Source organism: Endocarpon pusillum (genome assembly GCF_000464535.1).
Source record: "Endocarpon pusillum Z07020 unplaced genomic scaffold scaffold344, whole genome shotgun sequence".
NCBI lineage: Eukaryota > Fungi > Ascomycota > Eurotiomycetes > Verrucariales > Verrucariaceae > Endocarpon > Endocarpon pusillum.
Genome location: NW_006916325.1, coordinates 160786 through 183119, shown reverse-complemented (window position 1 = coordinate 183119; position 22334 = coordinate 160786). Strand labels below are relative to the sequence as shown.

General features: G+C 49.4%; 6 protein-coding genes across 6 annotated transcripts; 3 read left to right on the top strand and 3 right to left on the bottom strand.

Annotated features, from left to right (window-relative positions):
• Positions 1–348: 348 nt before the first annotated feature.
• Positions 349–581, bottom strand: EPUS_00508 (uncharacterized protein; the record flags this gene model as incomplete). Its single annotated transcript, XM_007804537.1, has 2 exons — positions 349–523; positions 577–581. The coding sequence occupies 2 exons, from the start codon at positions 579–581 to the stop codon at positions 349–351; spliced, it is 180 nt and encodes a 59-aa protein (XP_007802728.1).
• Positions 582–1530: 949 nt separating this feature from the next.
• EPUS_00507 (uncharacterized protein) lies at positions 1531–2247 on the top strand (the record flags this gene model as incomplete). Its single annotated transcript, XM_007804536.1, has 1 exon — positions 1531–2247. One exon carries the CDS (start codon positions 1531–1533, stop codon positions 2245–2247), a length of 717 nt encoding a protein of 238 aa, XP_007802727.1.
• Positions 2248–4697: 2450 nt separating this feature from the next.
• EPUS_00506 (Triosephosphate isomerase) lies at positions 4698–5684 on the top strand (the record flags this gene model as incomplete). The annotated part of the gene is made up of 4 exons (XM_007804535.1): positions 4698–4735; positions 4857–4915; positions 4975–5415; positions 5473–5684. The coding sequence occupies 4 exons, from the start codon at positions 4698–4700 to the stop codon at positions 5682–5684; spliced, it is 750 nt and encodes a 249-aa protein (XP_007802726.1).
• Positions 5685–6962: 1278 nt separating this feature from the next.
• EPUS_00505 (uncharacterized protein) lies at positions 6963–8981 on the bottom strand (the record flags this gene model as incomplete). The annotated part of the gene is made up of 3 exons (XM_007804534.1): positions 6963–8325; positions 8386–8819; positions 8886–8981. The coding sequence occupies 3 exons, from the start codon at positions 8979–8981 to the stop codon at positions 6963–6965; spliced, it is 1893 nt and encodes a 630-aa protein (XP_007802725.1).
• Positions 8982–9740: 759 nt separating this feature from the next.
• On the top strand, positions 9741–12339 carry EPUS_00504 (uncharacterized protein; the record flags this gene model as incomplete). Its single annotated transcript, XM_007804533.1, has 3 exons — positions 9741–9837; positions 10123–10146; positions 10802–12339. The coding sequence occupies 3 exons, from the start codon at positions 9741–9743 to the stop codon at positions 12337–12339; spliced, it is 1659 nt and encodes a 552-aa protein (XP_007802724.1).
• Positions 12340–16239: 3900 nt separating this feature from the next.
• On the bottom strand, positions 16240–17253 carry EPUS_00503 (uncharacterized protein; the record flags this gene model as incomplete). Its single annotated transcript, XM_007804532.1, has 1 exon — positions 16240–17253. One exon carries the CDS (start codon positions 17251–17253, stop codon positions 16240–16242), a length of 1014 nt encoding a protein of 337 aa, XP_007802723.1.
• Between the last annotated feature and the right edge of the window lie 5081 nt (positions 17254–22334).

Here is a 22334-nt window from a genome sequence, read left to right as displayed (position 1 = left end):
TATTGATATAATTCTATATCTGTTGGGTTCGCCCGCACAGGTTCAAATCCTGTTGGTGTCGATGTTGTTTTGCACTATATTTTTTGCAAAGCTTTATGCTGGCCTCAGAGGTGGAGTACATTGCGGCCTGTAGGTGGATGGAGGCCAGCCTCATACGTGAGGAAGTATTGGAAGGGACAGTCAACTGTCCATAATATATTGAGCTGTGCCGAGGTGAAAAAGGCAATACAGGCAACTTCTACATAAGGGAAGTCCATTGTTCACTCCCTTCATTGTTCGATACCAATCTATGTCTCCGGTATTGCAATGACTGAAGACTCATACTAGGCACCAACTGCAAGCCGATAATTATAGAATGCCAATCGCAATATCACCTTTGATCTTTGCGATAATTCGAATATCCACATCCAGATTCAGTTTGATGTGAATCTTCAAATTACCCTGGACATCGCCTGCCTCGTGCGTTCCCTTCCTGTCCTCCTTCTTATCTTCTTCGCGAGCACCTGCGTTCCCTTCTGGCTCGCTGTGGGTTGATTAGCTCGCCAGCGATCAGTACAAGTCGAATGCGCTACTCACGCCATAGCTGACGGACTATCGTCTGGATCCAGTGCTTCTATATTGCTTCGACCTTTCCCAACTAGCCTTGTAAGAGTATTTGCGCAGTAGCGTAGAATGGACAAGAAGTACAACTTCCAGCTCAGGGAGGGCTTGTGGAAGAAGCTTGAAGGATGAATAATGAAAGGAGAGAGTTGAAAGAATGCTCAGAATCTTCAGAAAAGGTGGGTGCCAACCGAAAAAGGACACAGACTGGAGTCGTGACCAGACTCCTTCGTCCTTTCGACGCAAGAACAATTGTACCTGACAGGGATTGAGGCTGGCTTGCGCCTCTGTCACCAAGTTGCCAGGTTGCGATATGAAAGGAGGGATGATCTCATGCTTAGCTGGCTGCAAATGTCTTGACTAAGAGCCTAGCCTGCTTGGATAGTCTTGACCCACAGGAAATGCCAGCCAATCAACAATTTTGCGTAATATAGTATGTAGATCACGAAACGAGGTTGGATGTCGAGGGTCGGCGTACCCGAGCGACCTCTAGCGAGAAATATGTTGTGTCATGGCTTTCGGACCTCATGCACGCCAAAAGCCGGAGTACCAGCAACCCGGGTTCTGTCTTCACATGGGGCAGATTTGCCAGAGTTTGATGGTACCCTCTCTGATTCGTGTGGGTGAACAGAGTACGGGCTTTCTAGTATCGACATCGATCAAGTGGACAATTCCATGTTATTGGAAGTGCGTCATCTCGCTCTTCACCCATGCACGGACCACTTCTGCCACGCATGCAACGGACTGAGTAAACTCTAAGTTTATGAGCTGGTTTTCCACGATTCTCGTACCGATCTCACGATCTCACGTTCGCTGACCAAGAGCTCTGTGCTTGTGCTTTGCATACATCCGACTATGTTCCTTTTGCGCACGTCCACTGTTGTTGCCTATACTTAAAAGGTAACCTTTAGCATTGTGTGGTTTTGCGAAATGGTACTCGGCCTGCTCTCACTAGCAACGGCCGTCCCACTTTTAGCCACCTCTACCATTCAAATTCAAGACAGTGCGCAAAAGCATCAGCAGCAAGGAGAGAGCGGTCCAGCAAGCGGAGATGCCAGCGGCGATTCCAGTTGGAAGACTCAAACATGCCATCTCACGGTCAGGTGTACAGAGCGCATGAGTGATGCACGGAAGAAGGCACTGAACGGTTGTAACATCGTTCTGCGCGACGGTGGTCTTTTCGCCTCAAGCCCAAACACGCGAGTCCACAGTGGTCATCCCTTCACGGGCTATCTCCTACCTTTCCCGAATTCCAGCTATCTTGGCTTGGTGTCGACCATCTCGAAAGACCCGCCAATGCTCAATTGGATTTATATAGATCGCGAGACGTACGAGGTGAAATATGGAGTCCGGAAAGTGTCAGAAACGCAGGTCACAGGGCCCTTCGACTATAAAACAGGGGTTGTCTCGATGACTATCACCCCTTCTAAAGGGGAAGTTGAAAGAAATGAAGAAGGTGAGAAAAGACTGAAGCTCAACAACCGTGAAGGTTTTGTTGCAGTCGAAGAGGAGGAGGATGTGTGGAAATTATATTTTGACGTCGATAATGATGGCTTGAAAGGGGTCAAAGCTGGTAACAGTGGCAAAAGAAATGCGGAGATTGATCTCATAAGAGTTCTCGCAGACGAAGAAACAAAGCCACTCTAGGGATCCAGAATAAGATGTTGCGCGAAATATCAGAACGTAACGCAAGCTCGTGTTCGGCAAGACGCCTGTAAGGAGCCTACCGTCCAGGTCTGAATCGTAAGGCAGACATATCGTAAAAGGTTGGGGACGGACGTTGTCAAAGATAGGACTGTCAGAATCCCTGCGTATATGATACGTATCTGTTACGTATTAGCATGATGGTACCACCAGGGGGTGTCAAAATTCATTTTACCACAATTTGCGCCGAAATTTAACCGAATTAAGTCAACAACTCAACCACGCGTTTTCTACACAAATTCTCTTAATCAATTGAGCAAGATGAGTCCTCCTACTACTCCAAATAAGGCTATTAAGCACAGAGAAGCTGATACTTTGAAGAAAACTCGTTTTTTCGAAGCCTATGACTCCCAAATGCGCGGAATTGAATCTCTTGCTCTTGAGCACGATATCACGAAACAAACAGCTTATAATTGGCTCAGAAAACGTCGAATTCAAGGATCTCCTGCTTATCGAAGAAATCGAAAGCTCTCAGAGCGTCTGGGTCGAAATCAAAAGCTCACAAATCAACAAATTCAACGCTTGTTATCCCTTTCAAATCCTGTTCGAAATCAATATTATGAGCATCAAATTGAGCATTTTCAACTATCTTGTAGTGTCTGTACACTCTAAAGGACACTTAAAAAGCGTGCAAATAATGCCTGACGTTACAAATCAGTCCGAATCAAGCAAATTTCGTCTAGTAATAAGAAAAAACGGAAGAAATATGGTCAAGAGCATCAAAATCAAACCATTCAAGATTTTTGGTCCAAAATCTATTTCACGGATGAGGCACATATAGATCCATCAGAGGTTTTTCAGCAGTACATTCTACAGGAAGAGGGTACTCGATATAAACCAGAAAATGTACAGGAAAAATGTCACGTGTCACGTTGGAAGCAGGCGACGAGTGCGCGAGATCTTCAGCCCATGTTGAGTGCTATCCTAAGACTGAAGAGTCGACGGTGAGGGCCCTGGGGTCGCTTCTATATAGCAAGCATGCCCCTTACTAACGTCTAGTGCTAATCAATACCCGGCGCCCTAGCGCTAGCGGGCGACAAGCATGGCAGCCGTGACAAAATACCTAAAAAGAAGAGAATAAAGCTTCATATTACTACTTGGATTAATTGGTATTTAAAGGCTAAAAAACTAGAGTTCTATAATGATGAAAATGATCATCTTAAGCCCTTAAAGAGACCTAGTAAGCCGCGGAAGAGGAAATATGAGACAGAAGAGCAATTCAAGCAGCGAATAGTTGATTAGGAGGCCAATTTGCCCCATGAAGTTGAGACAAAACCAAAAGGCAATTCAATGACCTAAAAACATTATACAAAGCGCTTATTGCCTGTTTATATCAAGGCTATTCACGAGGCCTGAATCTCTTGTGGACAGGATGCTATTCTACAAGAAGATAATGATCCTTCCCATGGCACAAAATCAGACATCAATGTTGCTCGAGAGCTTAAGGACAAGAATTGGATAACAGTTCTTATTCATCCTGCCTAATCGCCCGATTTAAACCCTATGGAAGCCATTTGGGGCATTCTAAAACAGCGAATTCGAAGAAGAAGATGGGACGATCTTGAACAGCTTAAGGAGGTTCTGCAGGACGAATGGAGCAATATTAGCATGCAGGAAGTTCAAACACGTATCGCTGAAATGCCTTCTCGATGCAGGACCCTAGCAAATTCAGATGGAAAGGCCATAAGGTCGTCATTATGGTGAAATGGAGATGATATTTGTACATAGGAGGAGCAATTGTCTATTTCGGCTAAATTTCGGCGCAAATTGTGGTAAAATGAATTTTGACACCCCCTGGTGGTACAAGGGTCCCCGCATGCAAAACGCACGAAACGCTCTTGTAACTGTTACGCCCTGTTATTTATGGCAGTGAGCATTGCTATACGAATTGAACGCCAAATGCTGTTTCTGAGCTGTTACAGTAATGCGCTCCTATAGCTATTAGTATGAGCAAATGCTCCTCTTGATAGGAGTAACTCAATCAAGTGAATTGGCACCTCCGTACGCTGTTTGCTACTACTTCTAACAAGGACATGTCAAACCAGATCCAGTGACAGCGAGCAGAGGACCTATACGACAGCAAATCCTTTGAAATAACAAGCGCTATGGAAGTTCTCACATAACATCTATCCAAGGACGTGTGTTCAAAGCCCGGAGGCCTAACTAATCGATAAGAGAAGCTGCCCCTCACTGCATTGGCACCATACGCCGATGGGGCTATTATTACCCCGCCTAGAAAGTGCTCTCTCCCTGTAATACCACAACCATCACTTTCCTCCCCAGGAATTCCTACTGTTCCTCTTATACATACTTTGATTATTCGAGGTACCATATCTCCCCGTTGGTTCATCATCATATCCGGATAGAGCTGCCAGTATTTCTCAATTGTCAAGATGGGTCGTAAATTCTTCGTCGGAGGAAACTTCAAGATGTACGCTGTCCTCCTAGTTCGTGTTAGCACTTCAAGCGATGTTGATATCACACAATGAATTTCTCCCTCTGGTTCTCTTCTTGACCCGAGGGTACAATCGAGGTGCTGAACTTCTCTTCAGGAATGGCACGGTATCCAGCATCAAAGACATTGTCCACAATATATCTACAGCCAAAACAGGTCAGATTCCACTTGCCTGGTATAATCAGCATTTCTGCTGATGCCAATGCCTTGCTCAGACCCCAATACCGAAGTGGTAGTTGCTCCTCCAGCTCTCTACCTCCTCCTCACTCGTGAACATCTCGACCCGAAATTCGAAGTGGCAGCTCAAAATATCTTTGACAAGCCCTCCGGCGCCTTCACAGGCGAAATCTCAGCCTCCCAACTCAAAGCTAGTGGGATCAATTGGACAATACTTGGGCATAGTGAGCGACGAACGGTACTCAGGGAAGATGACGACTTCATTGCCAGCAAGACGAAAAGTGCCATCGAGCAGGGAATTGGTGTGATACTCTGTTGTGGAGAGAGTTTGGAGGAGCGAGAGAAGGGCACTACAGTCGATGTGGTCACGAGACAGCTGGACGCAGTCAATAAGATGGTAGACAAGGAAGCGTGGAAGAATATCGTCATTGCCTATGAACCAATCTGGGCAATCGGCACGGGCAAAGTGGCTACTACTGGTAAGCACGGCCTGCCGCATGTTGTTCTGTTCAGCTTGGTGCTAACAAGACTTTCAGAACAAGCACAGGAAGTCCATGCCGCCATTCGTGACTGGCTATCAAAGTCTGTCAGCTCTGAAGCTGCTGAGAACACGAGGATCATCTATGGAGGAAGCGTCAGCGACAAGAATTGCCGAGAGCTGGCCAAAGAGAAGGATATTGATGGCTTCTTGGTCGGTGGTGCCAGTCTGAAGCCTGCTTTTGTCGACATCATCAACGCGAATCAGTAGTGGTAATTACCGTAGAATCAGCAACGATGAGAAAAGTGAAAGAAAGAAAGAAAGCTATAGATTACCGTCGAATACAAGACCGGACGATTTCCAAACTTGAGGCGAGTCCCCAAGTGTGTCCCCAGTCACCCACTTGGCTCTACTCCGTACACATACGTACTAGTACTACTGCCTGGACCCAAAGAAGGACTTCTTAGCAACGTAGCAACGTCACCTTTCTCATCATCGCACTGATTCATGGCCGCTTTTTCTCGCCACTACTGCTCTCGCTTTCTCCCCCGATGATGCCGTAGGTACGGTATCCCAGTCGCGAGCGACCGCCTCAAGCTTCACACGAGCAAAGCAGCAGGATACAGGAGCGCATCAGCCAGAACTCGCGCGGAACCCATCTTACGTATCCAAGAGTGCAAGATTCTGAAAGGTTGGCCTGGTAGACAAGGTACTGATCATCACAACCCAAGAACCAGGAGAGCAGATACGTGCTACTATGTTTGGTCAGTATTTGTTGAACAGTGCGCCAATTGCGTAGATATTACGACGTTGTTCTTATATTCTGTTACGTAGAAGATCAAGGAGTCTACCACCGCGAAAAGGCGTGGCTGCGATTTATTTCGACGTATGAAAACAGCGTCATGCTGGGAGGTGTATCTGACCTTACTTATAATATAGTCTCCAAGCGAAGAAGGCTATGTACAAGAATAGCGAAGGGATATGTTCATAGGCTCTCCATAGCCGATCATCTCTAACAGGTAGAGGAAACTTTATCCTATGGTAAAACTGGCGCCACGGCTCGGACCGTTCTAGCTAATGGCATTCCATGACCTTAGCATCGGTTCTCACGCACCGGAGTATGTTAGTAAACTTGCGCCTTAGATGAGGCGTAACCAGGAATAAGGGAAAAGCAACCGACCGAACTCCTTGTGCGATGCATTTCGTGTAAGGGAGAAATAAAAAATAATAGCAACTGAATTAGCATTCGAGCCTGTTGTGACGAACGGGACGGAAACTCCAACGATCTCCATGCTGCTAAGGTCATGGAATGCCATTAGCTAGCATTGTGTGCTTAGCAGTCAGCCTTTTTCAAGCAGCTAATGAAGAGAAATGCTGGCAGGCTAATAAGATCATGATGTTCGCGAAGCGTTGTTCGTTGGTTGTGTGTCAATGCTTAAACCACTGGTGAAGCTGTTGTTTGCCGTGTAGTGCTTGAGATCAAGGCTGGTACACAAATTGGAAATGTTTGTTGTGTGCCTGGTCCAGTGGCCGAACAATCGGCCGGGTTCATAGGACAAAACCAGATCCGTCAAGAGGTGGCCCATCAGTCCCGGCCTCAGAATATTCAATGGGCGTAAAGTCTGTTAGAAATTCTGAAATGAAGGTTTCTTCAAGGGCGGCCTCCGTGTAGGTCACTTCGGGAGGTGACGGTGACGGGCAAGCAGATTGACCGGGCTGACAAACACCTAAGGGCAAGATGCCATCTGCCAGGGCCTGCGGTGGAAGGTTACCAATGGAGGGATTGGAGACATGTTGACCAGCATGATGAGCTTCATAAAGCTTCAACATGTTGGCAACATCGTCGAAGCCATTGACGCGAGCTGCCTGAGCAGGAGTGACATTATCAATGATGTAATTTGCGTCGGCACCTTTCCGGAGTAACAGCGAACAGACATCTTTGTGGCCTGCCCGAGCAGCATCGTGCAGTGGGGATCGTGACCCGAGATAATGGTCATTCGGACTTGTCACGCCCCCAAGCTCCAGCAGCCATCTAACGATATCTAGGTTGCCTGCGGCAGATGCGGCACCAAGAATGCTTTGGCTTGCTTCATCCCGGGCAAAGACGTCTGCACCTGCTTGTACTAGGGATTCGAATGTTTTCAGATCTCCCTGATAAGCTGTGTGAAAGAGAGGCGTTCTGTGAAAGAGATCTCTGCTCTGCAGTAGACTCTTGTCATTTTGCACAAGTGTTTCGAGCAGGGGTAACTTCCCAACAGCTGCTGCTGCGAGAACAAAATTTTGCTTGAGCATGTCAAGATGCTGCAAAGCACCATCCGATTTGCAGAGGAACTTAGCAACGTCATCATCGCCACATCTTAGAGCGCTGTGCTGAGCTGGAAAAGCTGAGGGGTCAATGGCATAGAGAGGGGCTTCGGCTGGTAGGCTGAGGCGGTCAAACAGCGCTGGGAGTTTCTTGTAGGTTTCTACCCATGACTGCGCCGTGTGTTCAATGTGAGAGGCATTAGGGACGATGGTTGATCCATGATGTAGCTTCGCACGTCTGCGAGAAAACCGTCTCACCGCCGGTGCGTCTTTCTGCTGCTCGTAGATGAGAATGAGCTTGGTCAGAATGGTAACCTCCAAATCAACAAGGATCTTGACTCTGGGGCCAAGCTTATTGATATCTTCTACCGTGTCCAACGCTTCCCGGTATCGCAGGTTTCGCGACTCGGTTGATCTGCCATCAACCTCTATTAGATCAATGATGGCCTCCAGCGCATGTTGAACGCGATAGGCAGTGCACACTGCGAGAATCTTAATATTGTTGGTAATAGAATGCCCGTATTCAGTGGAGAGTGGAGGTTTCGAGGCCAGTTCTAGGCCTTTCAAATGCTCGTAGAGTATGAAAAGGTAACCGAGATCGATGAGTCTAACAGTTACCACTGATCAGTGCTCTGCGGGTTGGAGCAACACCTTTGTAGTGGCCTACCTCGACCCCAATACATCCTGCGTTGGATCACAAGATGTCGTCTCACCCGGGTCATCGAGCAAGCTTTCGGTGTTGCAGAGTTTGCGCTTCGGCGTCGAGCCGGATGATACTGACAATAGCGTCGTAGTAGGAGGAGAGAGAGGGCTTCGCTGAGAGGATGAGATTGGGGGTAGATGTGGACGCGGACCCGAGCCGTTGCCGAAATTGGGTGCAGCCTCCGAGGGGCCTAGGCCACCGTAGTCTTGATTGTTATTATTCTTGTCATTCCTGTCACTCAAACTCAGCCCCGACTGACTCTTTGCCCGCTTTGAGGACCGTCCCTCAGGACCCGACAACGGAGAATCCTTGTAATGCAAGGGCGGTCCGCAGAGCAGGTTTGACTCTTTACACTCAGTGCAACGTTCTTCGGGCCAGATTCGTGATGCTGGCAAGCACTATGATTCTGTTAGATAAGTACCTCACAGGACCGATATCTGCGGTCAATCCAGCGAAATCCCTACCTTCTTGTGTCTCTGTCGACAGCAGTCACACTTCACATAAGATCGACCAGTGTCCCCTTCGTTCTGCTGGCACAGCTGGTTTATTCTGGAACTCATGACTAAGTATCATGTTTAGCACTGGGGGTGGAGTGCATTGCAAGCTTGTACAGAGTCAAGTGCGGGAGAGAGCCGTGGTCCAGCAAAACTACGCCCACGGAGGACCACCCTCTTACCTCTTTTACGACACGAGCATCGGGCTCCTAAGACTCTTTGGGCAATATCTTGCTTTTCTTCTGATTTGTCAGCCTTGTGCGTTCATGCGTTGGGGCAGTAGAGCCTATGTGAGTTGATGTGCCTCCAATTAACTGTCCCCATCCTTTGCCGCCGCTTCCTCAACTTGCGATGCGATGCGAAGCGGAGCGAAGCGGAGCGAAGCGGAGCCAAAGCAACCCCATTTGCACGGGTCAACTCCTGTCAAGGGCGACGAACACGTATCCTTTTTCAATCATTCTAGAGAGGCGCCTGCCCTCTGCGGTCATCATGCATCTCGATTGACATCGTACAGGCACTGAACCTGTTGTAATGTCTGGGTTAAGTTGTAAGTCGAAGCGAGAACGTACGAGCGTCTAGTTTGCAACTGCCTCCTAAGACACTGGGCAGACGTTTGTTTGTTGTATTTCCAGCCCCCTCGCGGTCACTTTCCTCTTTTGACGCAAGACCGCTATAAGACTTCTGCTTGGAGCATTTCACCCCTTCTTCCGTTTTCTGCTAATCATCGTTCCTTCTGGGATGTGCCCTTCATGTCTTTTGGGTTTTCTTGCATCGATTTCTTGCCCATCGCCGGGCTTGCTTTGAGTTTCTGTAAGTATGCCCACCATGTCGCCTCGGAAGTACCAGATATACGACTTCACCAACTACGCTGCGAGATGGCTACCATCGCCAGGGCGTGTGCACGAGCGTCAGTACCTCTCGAGTAGGTACAGTTCTCTATTGGTGGCCTCGACCTAACAAATGCTGTCAGTGTATACTGTATCAGTGAAGAGGAGCTTCATCCGGAACAACCGAAGCTATCTCAAGATATAGTTGACCATTGGTTCAAGCTCAGCAAACAAGAAGGGGGCGCAGCTTGTCTGCATCCACCTGCATCATCCCTACAGAGTCTCAAGTACAAGGCGAGCAGATTGATGCAGGATCTTGAGCAAAGGGTCTTCATCAGCAGAGATGCCTCTGTCATTAGTTCGCTAACCAGGGAACCTAGGCCACGGAGAGACGTCTAGTTTTGGTTTGTCAAGAAATGGGTGGATTTATTCTAAGAGAGGTGGGTTTCACCGCGTATAAACTTCATCCTTGCTCATCAAAGAACAGGCTCTGGATACAATGACCTCTACGACTCGTGGGAGATGGCTTCTTGATCGTATTGCTGGTGTTGTAAGAATGGCCTTTCAGTCTGACCACGTCACTATCTGACCTTGACTCAAGGTATACCTTGACCTGATCCAGCTTTGCGAGTGCTCGAGGTGGCAATCTTCCTTTATAGGGGTTGAAAGCCAGCACAGCGGCACAGCCCACAACTCTGAGCGGCACCACACCCGTATCTTATCAAACGGACTGCGTCTGGGTACTCAGGAAGTCAAACATTTGCCTGGATTTATCAAAACTATCACCATCCGCCTGAATGATAATCCTTCGTTCTTCATGCAACAGGTTTGATCAGTATACTACATCACACTCGCATCATGCTAATTGGAGGTATAGTGTTACCCCAACACTTCACTATGTTCTAAAAACCCTTCTTGTGCTCGCCGCGTAAAGCAGACCATCGACATCCGATGCAGCAGGGAAGATCTTGCAGATTGTAGACTCTGGTCCATCATTCGACTCGTCCAAGGCAAGCAGGCGCAAATTATACATCAAAACCACCCGCTGATTCCCTCCAGGAGAAAGGTGCGCCCTTCTGGGCATGCATGATGTGAGTGCGCATCTCAACTCTATAGCATTGATCGAACGATATACCTATATGATCGTGGATGCCCTCGATGAAGGAAGTCCCACAAGGAAAGACATCGTTTCCAAAATATTGAGTTGGACTGCATGGTCAATGAGGCCTCTGGACTCTTCAGAAATGTTTGCTGCACTCGCAACTCGGGTAGAAGTTGGTGGTTTCGCAAAGTGTCGTTCAGAATCACATGAATATCTAGGACCCTCAAACGAAGAAGAGCTCATCGCATTTTGCCCCGAAATACTCGAGGTTAGACAAGGAGGTCAGGTTACTTTCCGAAACGAGCACCTGAGACTCTTGATCCGGTCATCCTGGTCTAGAGGTCTCGGATTTGCATCGCCCGAGGCCGTCCATGAGAGTATGGCGGCGGTCTGCTTCCATCATCTTTGCTGCATTCACGAGGAGACTATCCTCCGCCCTTGGATCGACACTGGACGTTTCCTGAGGTGTGAGTTAAGGCAGTGTCATCTTCGGTTATACTCCACCAGTTACTGGCAGGACCACTACCGAGCGGCAGAGGCAAGTAGCAAAAAGCTTGTCTCGATGCTCCATAGCACACTTGAAATGGCCTTGACTGCAAGAACAATTTCAAATGGTAACAGGGTCATTGATCCGATATCCAGAATGAGCACTGGTATTTCGATTTGCTCTCTTTGGGATTTGGAAATTCTCGGCAGAACCTATCTTGAGATGGGAGCAGACGTGAACTATTGTTATGGATCACATGAAGCACCCCTCCTTGTTGCCGCTGCCAATTCCTCTTTGAGGATGCTTCGACTGCTGTTAGATCGGGGTGCTTTCCCCGAGGTGCGTGATGAGTTTGGGCTCACTGCACTACAGCAAGCCTGCCAAGCGGGTGCCTTGGACGTCGTAGCCCTCCTTCTTCAGAAAGGCGCCGATCCAAAATCTTCATATGATGGCGATACAGCCACTTCCACTAGAAGCATTTCGCCCGCTTGGGCTCCTTTGCATTTCGCGGCAAGCCATGGCCACCTAGATATTGTTAAAGCACTTCTTCAAGCCGGCTCAGACTTAGAAGCTTCGACAGCGGAGCCCGGAGCCACAGCGCTACATCTAGCGGTTAAAGGCGGCCACGAAGATGTCGTGCGCTACTTGGTTGAGTTGGGAGCTGAAATGGAAGCTGAGACCAGCATGGTCGAAACTGCGCTAGATATTGGCATACAGGAGCAGCACGATTCAATAATAAGATATCTCATGGACAAAGGCGAAGAGCGTGCAAGAAATATCGTACAGCACAAAACCTACCCTGACCAAATCTTCAACAATAAATTTATCACTCCGATTACATCTCATTTTCAATCATTGTCAATCAAAACGACCAGTACCTCGCCTGATGGGCCAAATCTGGTCCGTTCCACTTCATTCAGGTCGCCCATGACCCCAGTACCTAAGTCATGCGCGCGATATGATACCACTGTTACCACTGTTCCGCCGCAGAGTGTAGCTGGATTATAGTTGACGACGAGGACCTCGCCCTTCGTTGCGAGGCCTCGAAGGGTGCCATTGCACCATCAGAGCAAAGTCTGGCAGCTGTCTGACAGCTATGTGAATCCAGGCAATTTGCCACCACATCCCCCCCTCGTCCCCCCTAGTTACTAGTTTATTTAAGGGAGCTGTCTGCTCTTTGGCTGGAGCTGTGTGGCGTTTGCATTCGAATTTTTGTTCCTGAGAAGATTTGCGATCTTTCACATCTTGCAGCGCTCACGCGATTGCTTATTCTTGATCCATTGAAGGGTTGTTTCTACGTGGATGGGGATTTCTTATACTCAGGCGGACTTGAGCAGGTAGTGAGGGTCTGATATATGAATGAGCATTATGGGTTGCAGGAGAGCAATTGATAAATTTCTTTTCCTTTATACAACACAAGATTTTCTGTCGTTCCTGCCGCTGAGCACAGAGTGGATCGTTTTGTTCCTCCTAAACCTGTTTGATCGATTAAAGCACCGGTTTTCCCACTTTCAAAGGAATACCCTTTACGATTTCTTGAAACCATCAAGGCGGGAAGGACGGTTGACAGGGGAAGTACACAACTGACTGCTGATAATGAGTATCTTACGTTGTTTTCCGCAAGCTTTCCCACGTTCTTACGAATTGAGAAGGGTAGACGCTGTCATTGTTTTCCGGGTGTTTTTCTCTACTTTTGCTCCCGTCCCATCATCTCTTGTTCTACGATATGCGGCCGTTACACCAAATCACCAATCTGCTGGATTGCGGACCAGTATATCTAGTTTACTTATATTCTACTTCTCTACTTTTACTCCTAATTATTGAGATTAGTTCTTATAACCTTATATAGTAATTTCCTGGTTACTCTTTATAGCTCTAATATATCTACCCTTATCTTTTCTTAAGCAACTTATCAGTTCTTATCAACATAAATTAAAGCTTCCTGCAGCTTGCGTTGAAAACAGTCAATGATCATCTCACTATTGTTCTCCACTACATCCACGCACAGAGGGTATGTACTTAGTATTCTATCAAATACCAAGCAAACCCACAGATCCCAACCCTCGGGCTCTACAACCGGTTGCCACAATTCGCACAGATATTCCGCCAGACATGAAACCGCCCGGATCAACTCGTCCGCGGTCCGCAAGTCCTGCACGGCGCATACCGTCTCCGGCGAGGTGTAGTAGCAACCCAAGCCATGCGTGAGATATAGATCACATGCTAGATGCTTTCCGTCTCTGATTCCTTAGAGAGCTTCAAGTGCTTGAACTATTCCCTCCCTTCATCCCAAGCTGCCTTTCCTCACGCGAGTGGCATGCCATCCCACCCCCGCTCTCGCACCGCGGCGGGTAGGGTCAGCATCGGCGCCGACGCCTTCCCCTCCTCCCCCGGCTAGGCTCCAAGTTGGACCTACGTTAGAATATGGCCCATAGGGGTGCGCTGGGCCTTTCAACTCCGAATGCAAGCACCTCTTTTCGCATACACTATCTAGCTAGTTGGTGTGCGCGAAGCGCATCCCAGCACGCGCATGCGCAACAACCCCAGATCAAGGGCGCAAGCGCCTCGACCCAATGCTGCGGACTGCATGAAATACCTACATAGATAAAAAGCTCTCTCTCACTTTCCCCATGTATGCTTCTGTATTTTATCTTGCTGTGAAGCAAGATCGGGTATTCTGAACGAAAATGTCTGCCGGTACGGGCAACGGTTCGATGAGGAGGGGACAAGAGGAGGGACAAAATAAGGTGCGGCAGCTTGAGTTCAACCTGACGCTCTTGCGTGAGGATACGTGGGCGTACGGATGCGGCAGAGCCGAGGATAAATGGGGAGATGGGAAAGGAAGAGCAGATCAAGGAGGGGAGGGGCAACGGTCCAGCAAGCAGGGCGACGCTGTGGGCATGATGAACAAGCAGAATCGAAGAGGTCAGGTCTTTCCTTGTCTCATGATTCTCTCTCTGTGCTGCTTTTTGGGACACTTGGCTCCAATTTTCTTGATGTGAGGAGAGCTTGCTAAGACCTCATCTTTCTCGGTGCAGGCTCCTCGCTGTCTGTCCATGCCAGTCTTTCCAGCCCCTCGGCTCGAATCGAGAAGCCTGAAAGGCCGTTGCAGATATCAGTTCGCCACCAACTCGGCCGCCAGGAAAGAGAGACAGATCTCCTTGGTATTGGCGCCGGTGTTGGGTGAATGCAAACCCCATTTGGTTTGGAAGATGTGCAGAAATTAAAATAGAAGTGCAGCTAAAGGAAGGAAAGATCGCCATGAGGCTGGCTTCGTTGTTACCGAGCCTGCGGAGGATGGACAACTTCGTGTGTGGGGATCGGAGAGCAGGTCGATCTATAGAGCGATTCTACATCAGGGCGGGAGACGTGCCCGTGATCGCACAAGAAAGCGATGGAGCGGACCGGTGCAAGTCCCGGCAGGTCAGAAGGACACAGCTTGCCGGCCGATCCCAACGAAGGTGTCTTACAGTACGGGCATTGTACTGGTACGAGATGGGTTTGGACACTGTGAGGGGGTGAGGCTCACTCTGTGCTGGCCTGCTCAGCTCTTTCGTATCGTGTATATTAGCGGAACGGCTCGTCGGCCAGGCAAGACATATTGAGATGCGAGAGCCGAAAGGCAAGGAGTGAGCTTGCAGTGACATGTCCTTTGCTACTGAATGGGGCGCTTGATGACAGAGCGCCGATCATACCAGGACTTTATTATATCCTGTAAAAATAGAAAGATAGAAATATTTGCCGCACCAACTCAGTGTTTGGATCTCGGATACTGAGACCTCGTTGGTCAGTTCTTGCCGGAAGCGACAAATCCGGTGACGCATGACATTTTGCCATTTTTTTCCCCACAACTTACCGAGTACGAAGCAGGCACTGCGGGCTGGAAGCCAACATGAGTCGTGCACCCCGGCGTGAATGCGACTTTCTGACACATCGTTTAACCGGAATGGCAGGTCGCCCGTCTCTCCATCATTTTTAGGCAACCAGCGAGCACTTTATCCACTAACTTATTTGTGATATTAAGCCACCTTTACGAGACGCACAACACAGATGGCCTAGGCCGATGATCCTCGCTTAGAAGGTGTGGGTGTGTGTGTGTGTTGCTGTGGATCTGGTGGGTCTGACGTACACGGAACAACACAAGACAAGACGGACTCAAGTTGGTTGAATACTACGTAGTAAGTACATCATGATACTAACTACTAGTTAGTAGTAAGAGGAGATGGCCAAGCCAATTGATCTTGGCAACGGGCTTTGCTTACTACTAGCTTGACATCAGTCATCCACAACCTGGATCTCTTCTGCGCTATCTGCGCTATCTGCGCTATCTGCACGGACGGGGGTGTGTGTGAACCATTGGACAGACCCGAAATAAATGTTGAACACGCGGCGCTTGCCCTTCCCCCTTCCAAAAGAAAGAAAAAAGGTCCCGTTTAGGAAGTAGTCAGGGTTAAGGAATATGCAAGAGAGTCCGAAAGTGGAAGAGAGAAAGAGTGGCCGTTGCTAGTGGGAGGGCCAGCCTCGCACCTGCAAAAGAGTAATTATTGAATTGTCGGGGAAATTGTACAAAAAAGCCCCGATCATTTCGCGCCGGAGAAACTTCCAACAGGAGAGCCTCCATGGGTATCAGAAGACACTCGCTTGATGCTGCCAAAGTCTGCCGTCCTCTCGCAGGCTTGCAGTCAACAGATCCGCCCCTGGAGTCGGCAAAAATATCCAATCCCCCATAGTCTAACCGTCCTAACCTCTTCTTTGGTATTATACAGCTCTGCATTGGGAAAGATGGACATGGATAAAGCTAAGCGAGTGTGTCGGTCGCGTATGATACAAACGAATCCAGATTAGAATACACAAGAAAACCATGAAGCGAGTGTGGGTATCTTAAACGAATGTGGGTATCAGTAGTCATTAGTCGTTGCGAGGATTGACAATATTTCCAAGACTCATCCTTGGCCGCTTGGGGTCTGGCTGTCTTGTGGTGCCATTGTCGCCCGGTCGTCCCGCTGCTCGACCTTCACGTTCTTGATGCTGCTGTTGGGCTTGCCTCTGCTGTTGCTGGGCCATCGCCGGGTCTGTGTACGCTCCAGGAGGAGCCGGCCTGATGGGCGGAAGTTGCAGCTCCGGAGCAATGGATTGTTGGGGAGTATATAAGCTGGCTGGCACCTCGAACAAGCCCTGTTGCTGGACGCTGGTTCGTGGAAACAGCGAAACATTGTACGAACCGGTGATAGGTGGATAAAACTCCTGAGGAGACGCCTGACCACTATAGCTGCCACGGTAGCCTCTCCCTCGTGGAAACTGTTGTTCTGGGCTTCTGCCAGCAGATGGCGTCTGATAGTAAGGAGATGGAGGCTGGCTGGAGGGCAAAGAAGAGCTGCTCGAAGGAGGACGTTGTGCAGCTGGATTATATGTGGTCCCTGAGGCCGTTGCATAGCTCGAGCCAACGCTCGGCGGAGCGTACATGCCATATGGGCTGGGTGCAAGGGCCACGTGGGGACGTTGGATACCTCCTTGTTGCCCTGCAGCCTGGGGTACCATATCTCGCGGCGCAATCGATGGTCTCTGGTAAGGATAAGAGTATGGTTGAGGCCCTGGTTGGGATGATCCTGCAAATGATCCTCTTTGCGCTTCCGTAGCTGATTCAGGCTCCGAAATCGTGCGTGTTGCACTGTCGTCAGATTTCAACGGGGGCCGTCCCCTTTTTTTGTGTTGAACATCGACACAGGTATCCTGGGAGGGCAAGGTCAGCTGAGATCGGCATGGCGTAAACAGTATTCCTAACCTCCTTTCCAGATTGAATACAACGTGGGCATGGTCTGGAGTTGTCGCAACGAAGATGCTTTCTTTTACAATTAACGCAAGCTGATGGGACGTGTACTTTTGATTTCCTGGTGCTCTTGGGAGAGCTCGCACCGGCGACATACTGTGCTTGAAAGGGCGAGGATGCATGACCCGGGAGCACTGAAGCTCCCGCCCCGAACCCATAGGGCTGGGTGGCAGGATATGGCGCTGACCATATGGCGGGCTGTATACTGATTCCAGTTGAAGCAACCACATCGCCACGCCTTTCCGCACGACTTTCTGAAACGATTGTTGCTGTGGCCACCACGGGCGCGCGAACTGGAGAAGCTGCGCTTGTAGTGGGAGTACCTGATCTTTTTCTCCGACGGCCTCCTGCTTGTGATGTTTCAATTGGGTGCTCCGGGGGTGGGGACCCGGACATAGGAGGTGAAGGTAGAGAAGCCCAGCAGGGCGTTGGAATTGGTTTGGACAAGCTCAAATTCAGCGAGAATCGGGAAGGGTCGCTATCAAATCTGTGTCTCTTGAATGAAGGGGGTATTGGCGGAACTCCGGGCAGCCGTAAGGAGTGCATGAGGGTGACGGACAATCTAAGGCCACGCAAGGCAATGACAAAATCTCACGTACTCTGATAAAGCCCGTGCTGTCCAGATGCAGGTCAACGTGGTGATTTTTGTCGCAAGAGAGACACAGATCAATGTTCCAGTGATCCGGAGTGCCACAACTCGATCCCGTGAATTCTACGCTGTTCATGACGTGGCATCAGTATAGCACCCACGTCAACAAGAGACTGGTCCCAAAGAACAGATAGAGAGAAATAAAAAAAACTTTGATGCATCGCGCGCGCGCATGCGCTGCCGGACAAAGCGCTCTTCTGCTCTGGAGATGTATGGAGGGGTTGTGTTAGCTGATGAAAGGCGCCGTACCGTGAGCCAATACCACATTGAATAGACACTCCAGGGAGGACTCATTTGACCGGGGCCAGCAAATCCGGTCTACCGGGACATCCCATGAACGTGAATTATCCTATCCTGCGAAGAGGGAGCTGGACGTAATATGTACCTTTTTCGCTTAGAATTTAAGAGCCTCAGTTATTGGCATCAAATCACGCCCGGACATTGTTGGCACAAGTCAGAAGTAGAATATGGAGCGATCAGCCAGGTGTCGTATACCCAATGCGATTTGGGAGATTCGGACAATGGTCCGAGTCTCCAGATGGCCATTGTGGAAGGTCCATTATATTGATCGAGACAATATTGCCCAATAGCACAGAGTGGAGGGTCCACGAAAGCAGAAAAAAGGAAGCGAGCAGTGGACTTGCATTAGACCAGAGGTCTGACGGCATGCTAGGGCTGGGCTGCCGCTGTCAGAGAGACCGGTGCCAAAGTGAAAAGGGTAGTTTGGTGCCAAAGATGTGGAATCGGTGGGCAGGGCAAGACCCCTGGTTGGGGCGAGAGGAGCGACGTGGAGCTTGGTGTCTTAGCTTAACACACAGCACAGGGCTGGTTGTGGAAGCACAGAGCCATGGCCATCATGGATCACCCGGAAGCAGATCAGCCTCCTCGACCAATCTGTAGCAACTAAGGCTGGAAGAGGAGAAAGTCGATTATGATAGCGTTCAGGACAATCGCCAATGCCCTCCACCAATAAATACCAATAATTCCAATAAAGCGGAACATGGGTCTTGGGTTGCGTATTTTGTCTGTGGGTGACATGCGCCTAAGCTGCTAGCGAGTCTACTACGTCGTGGTTGCTCTCCACAGTCGTAAGTCATGCGCGTGTGATTGGGGTCCCACCAGCGACTTTGGCCCCGTCGGTGCCCGCTGTCTTGGTCATCGATCTCAATTCCGGTTTGCTGGCAGCCGCGACAAGCTAAGCAATGGGCCTCGGACTACTAGTACTCGAACCCTGTTCGTGTGACCTCGACATCACTGCTGGCAGTAGACCGGCAAAGGATCGGAGGTCTGGATTTGAATGTCGACAGTATCACAGTGCGTGGCTTCGCGGCGTAAGATACTCCAGTCTCCAGCGCATACGACTGTGGCTGCGCACCGTTTCTGCACACTTCTGCCAAGGCTGCTCAGGCTGCTCAGGCTGCTCCGTGATCGCCAGGGTTCTGCGTGCCCTGTGGAGAAATTGATGATTCTATTGGGGCTTCGCACGCCCACTATCTAGGATTTTTAACCCGATTTTGGTTGCAAATTTCACCCCCTGCGTAAAGGGTACATGAGCCAGTGTGCGCCGCCGAGGCTGCCCGCTGCAATCTATGGATCCAGACCAAAGTAAAAATAAATGAGGCTGGTGAATGAATGAGCATCATTTTGTTCTAGAAAATCTGCACACCATATCCAGCTCGCCCGCAGAGATCCAACAAAAAGGAGCAATTACGAGCAGCGGTACTACGTACTCTGCCGGTAGCAGGATATCTTCCTATCGCGGCACTCTGATCCGGACTCTGGTCCAGACAAGGACAGAACCGCTGCTGCTGCAGCTGCCGCTGCCGCTGCCACTGCTACAGCCCTCGGAGAATCAAAGAAAGCCACCCGGTACCAACAAACCAAAGTACACAAATGACATTCTGACATACTGACATACTGTTGGGTGGATAGACCAGCATCGATATACTACGTAGTAGTTTTATTAGGAAGAGCACCCATGATAGTAGTCCGGAAGAGTGCAGCGACTCAATCACAGGGAACACGCCAAGCAATCAATAAACCACAGTAGTCAGAACTACTACCCACTACTACTAGGTACTACTAGTATTAGTAGCCACGTACCATGTAGAAGGCACCAGATCCAGAATATGCCGGCTCCCTATCTAGGAGCAAATTCCCCGACAACGATCCGGCCGATTCTAGCGAGCAGCAAAGTTGGACACGGGTAATCAAGGGCAGCAGGAGCAATAAGCAGGATCGGTGCTCCAAATGAAATTACTCATCAAATAACCTCGCAGGTGTTGGCCCCTCCCGACCGTGCTATTTGACATCTGGTGGGCCAGCTTGGTCCCAGCTCACCAATCACCACGCGTCTTCCGCGGGGCAAGAGGATGAAGAACTACTCTCCCGCCATGTACTACGGTAAGAAATCTCGGCGGGGTCCAACCGCCTTCAGCTTCAATAAGATCCTCTTAGGCCCAATCAGTGGCGGGCGGATTGCCTTCCGGAAGACCGAATGACAACACAAGCGGCCGGCTGGAAGGACTAAACACTAATACTCCACAAAGGGGCGTATATCCCGACTCTTAGCTACAACTCAATCTCCAAAGTCCATGTCACCCTCCACTTGTGCGTTTCAGAGCATGATCCTGATTCCAGATTGCCATGCGGAAGCATATGTCACAGCTACACGGAGCTGAGCGGCTCAGTGAAGACACCTGATGGAAGCCCGAGAGGGTGGTACAAGGTCTGCTGGCCTTTATATAACTTCTTACCCACCCCTACATCGCCGAAGTGCCAGCCTAAGAGCCTAAGAGCCTAAAAGGGATATGTGTCGTGCTGAAGCAAAGACGAACGGGCACTGGCGCAACCACCACACCGGTAGAATGAGGCGAAGCTAGTTATTGGAGCACCTAGCCAGATGCAGACCTCCAGAACAGAATCGCGGGGCCCCTGGTTAGCCTGTCGACCGGTGGCTTACGTAGTAGTAGTAGTAGTAGTAGTACTGCAGCAATGCACGTTGTCATCTAATCTCTCATCACCTGCCGAGCATGGGACAGAGTTATACAGTCAGGGAAACGCCATTTCGAAACACGGCAGTGAGATAGAGTAGTTTGATCAGATCTGCTGCAAGCACTAACCACGGCTTCTTTGCTAGTTTTGGCCACCAACAAACTAGTGACCGATATAATGCACGTTTCGTCAGAAGGCCAGGCCGAAGCTGCATTGTGATTGGTAATAATGCGAAGCTGAAGCACGACCATGAGCCAGTCACCTTGCAGCTGAGAAAGAATCTGTCTTGTCCATACACCGGAGGAACGTTTGTTGACAAACTGGCATGGCAAAGGAATGCAAATAGTTAGCCATGAAAGATGTGATGATATCATTGATAGGAGAACGAGTGCCTTGGATCAGCTGGATTTGCAGTTGGAAGACCTTTACGGGTTTTGTTCTCCGTTCTCCCGGAATCAGAACGAGCAGCAGGAGCTTGCCCATGCTGTATGGGAATCCATGCAACCAGTCAACCATGCAGGATGGTGGAGCCAAGTGTTAAACCAAATAATTGATTAACAAACACGCTGCTGCAGTTGTGCCCATGGTCATGGGAACACCGCCGCACGCAGAAGCTCAGGGATTGAAGACCAGGGATAATTCGGAGAATTGATCCACGCAGCCTCGTATCAAAGGAGACTTTCGGTGCTCCCGCCAGATCAGCATATGTACGGTAGTCCACTATGTGATGAGAGTCGGCAAGAAGCCAATCTGGTCTACTTCTATGCCTTGGTTGGTAGGTGAATAATATATTCGTGTGTGACCATATCTCGTGATCGACCTCGCGATCTGACCGAAATATCTAGTCAGTGATCGTGCGCGCAGAACCTCTTCTTTGGTACGGAGTACGGTCTCTAGTTTCGAGACTAAGTTAGTTCTCAATAGCAGGGCTTCAAGCCCTAGTTTTCTCCAGAACAATCGATCCGGTCTGGATTATTAGCAAGTCTCGGGCCAACGAACCGCAGACACGGGAAGATGTGTTGTTCTTGCAGCAGACATGAAACGCTTATGCTCGTGTAGTCTCACCATGATGGATGTCTCGACATGACACCCTTCGGAGAAACAGGGCCTGCACCGACCCGCAGTAACATCTTGTCCGTTGCATTAGCATCACAAGCCTGTTGAAGAAATGTAAACAATGTTGCCTAGTCCTGCAATCTTCTCGAAGAATTTTCATAACAAAAGCTATGTCATGATGCAAAAACGGCAGCGGAAATTGCTGTCACATTATCGCCTCCAAGAAAACTCACCAAATTATGCAAACTCAACCCTTTGAAAGTTCAGGTGTCAGTTGGGATGCAGTGCCTGTACTGCATGAAAAATGTGATGAAGCTCTTGGTATGGGCAGCGGCAAGACCTAGGTCTCATAAAATATTGCTCTAGCAACCGCACCCACAAGCAAGCTACTTCGTGGGCGAATGTTGTTCGAACCCACCTTTAATCCCCTGGCTGCGCTCTCTTTTGCAAGAGAATCAGGTCCTCACTCCGCCGCAG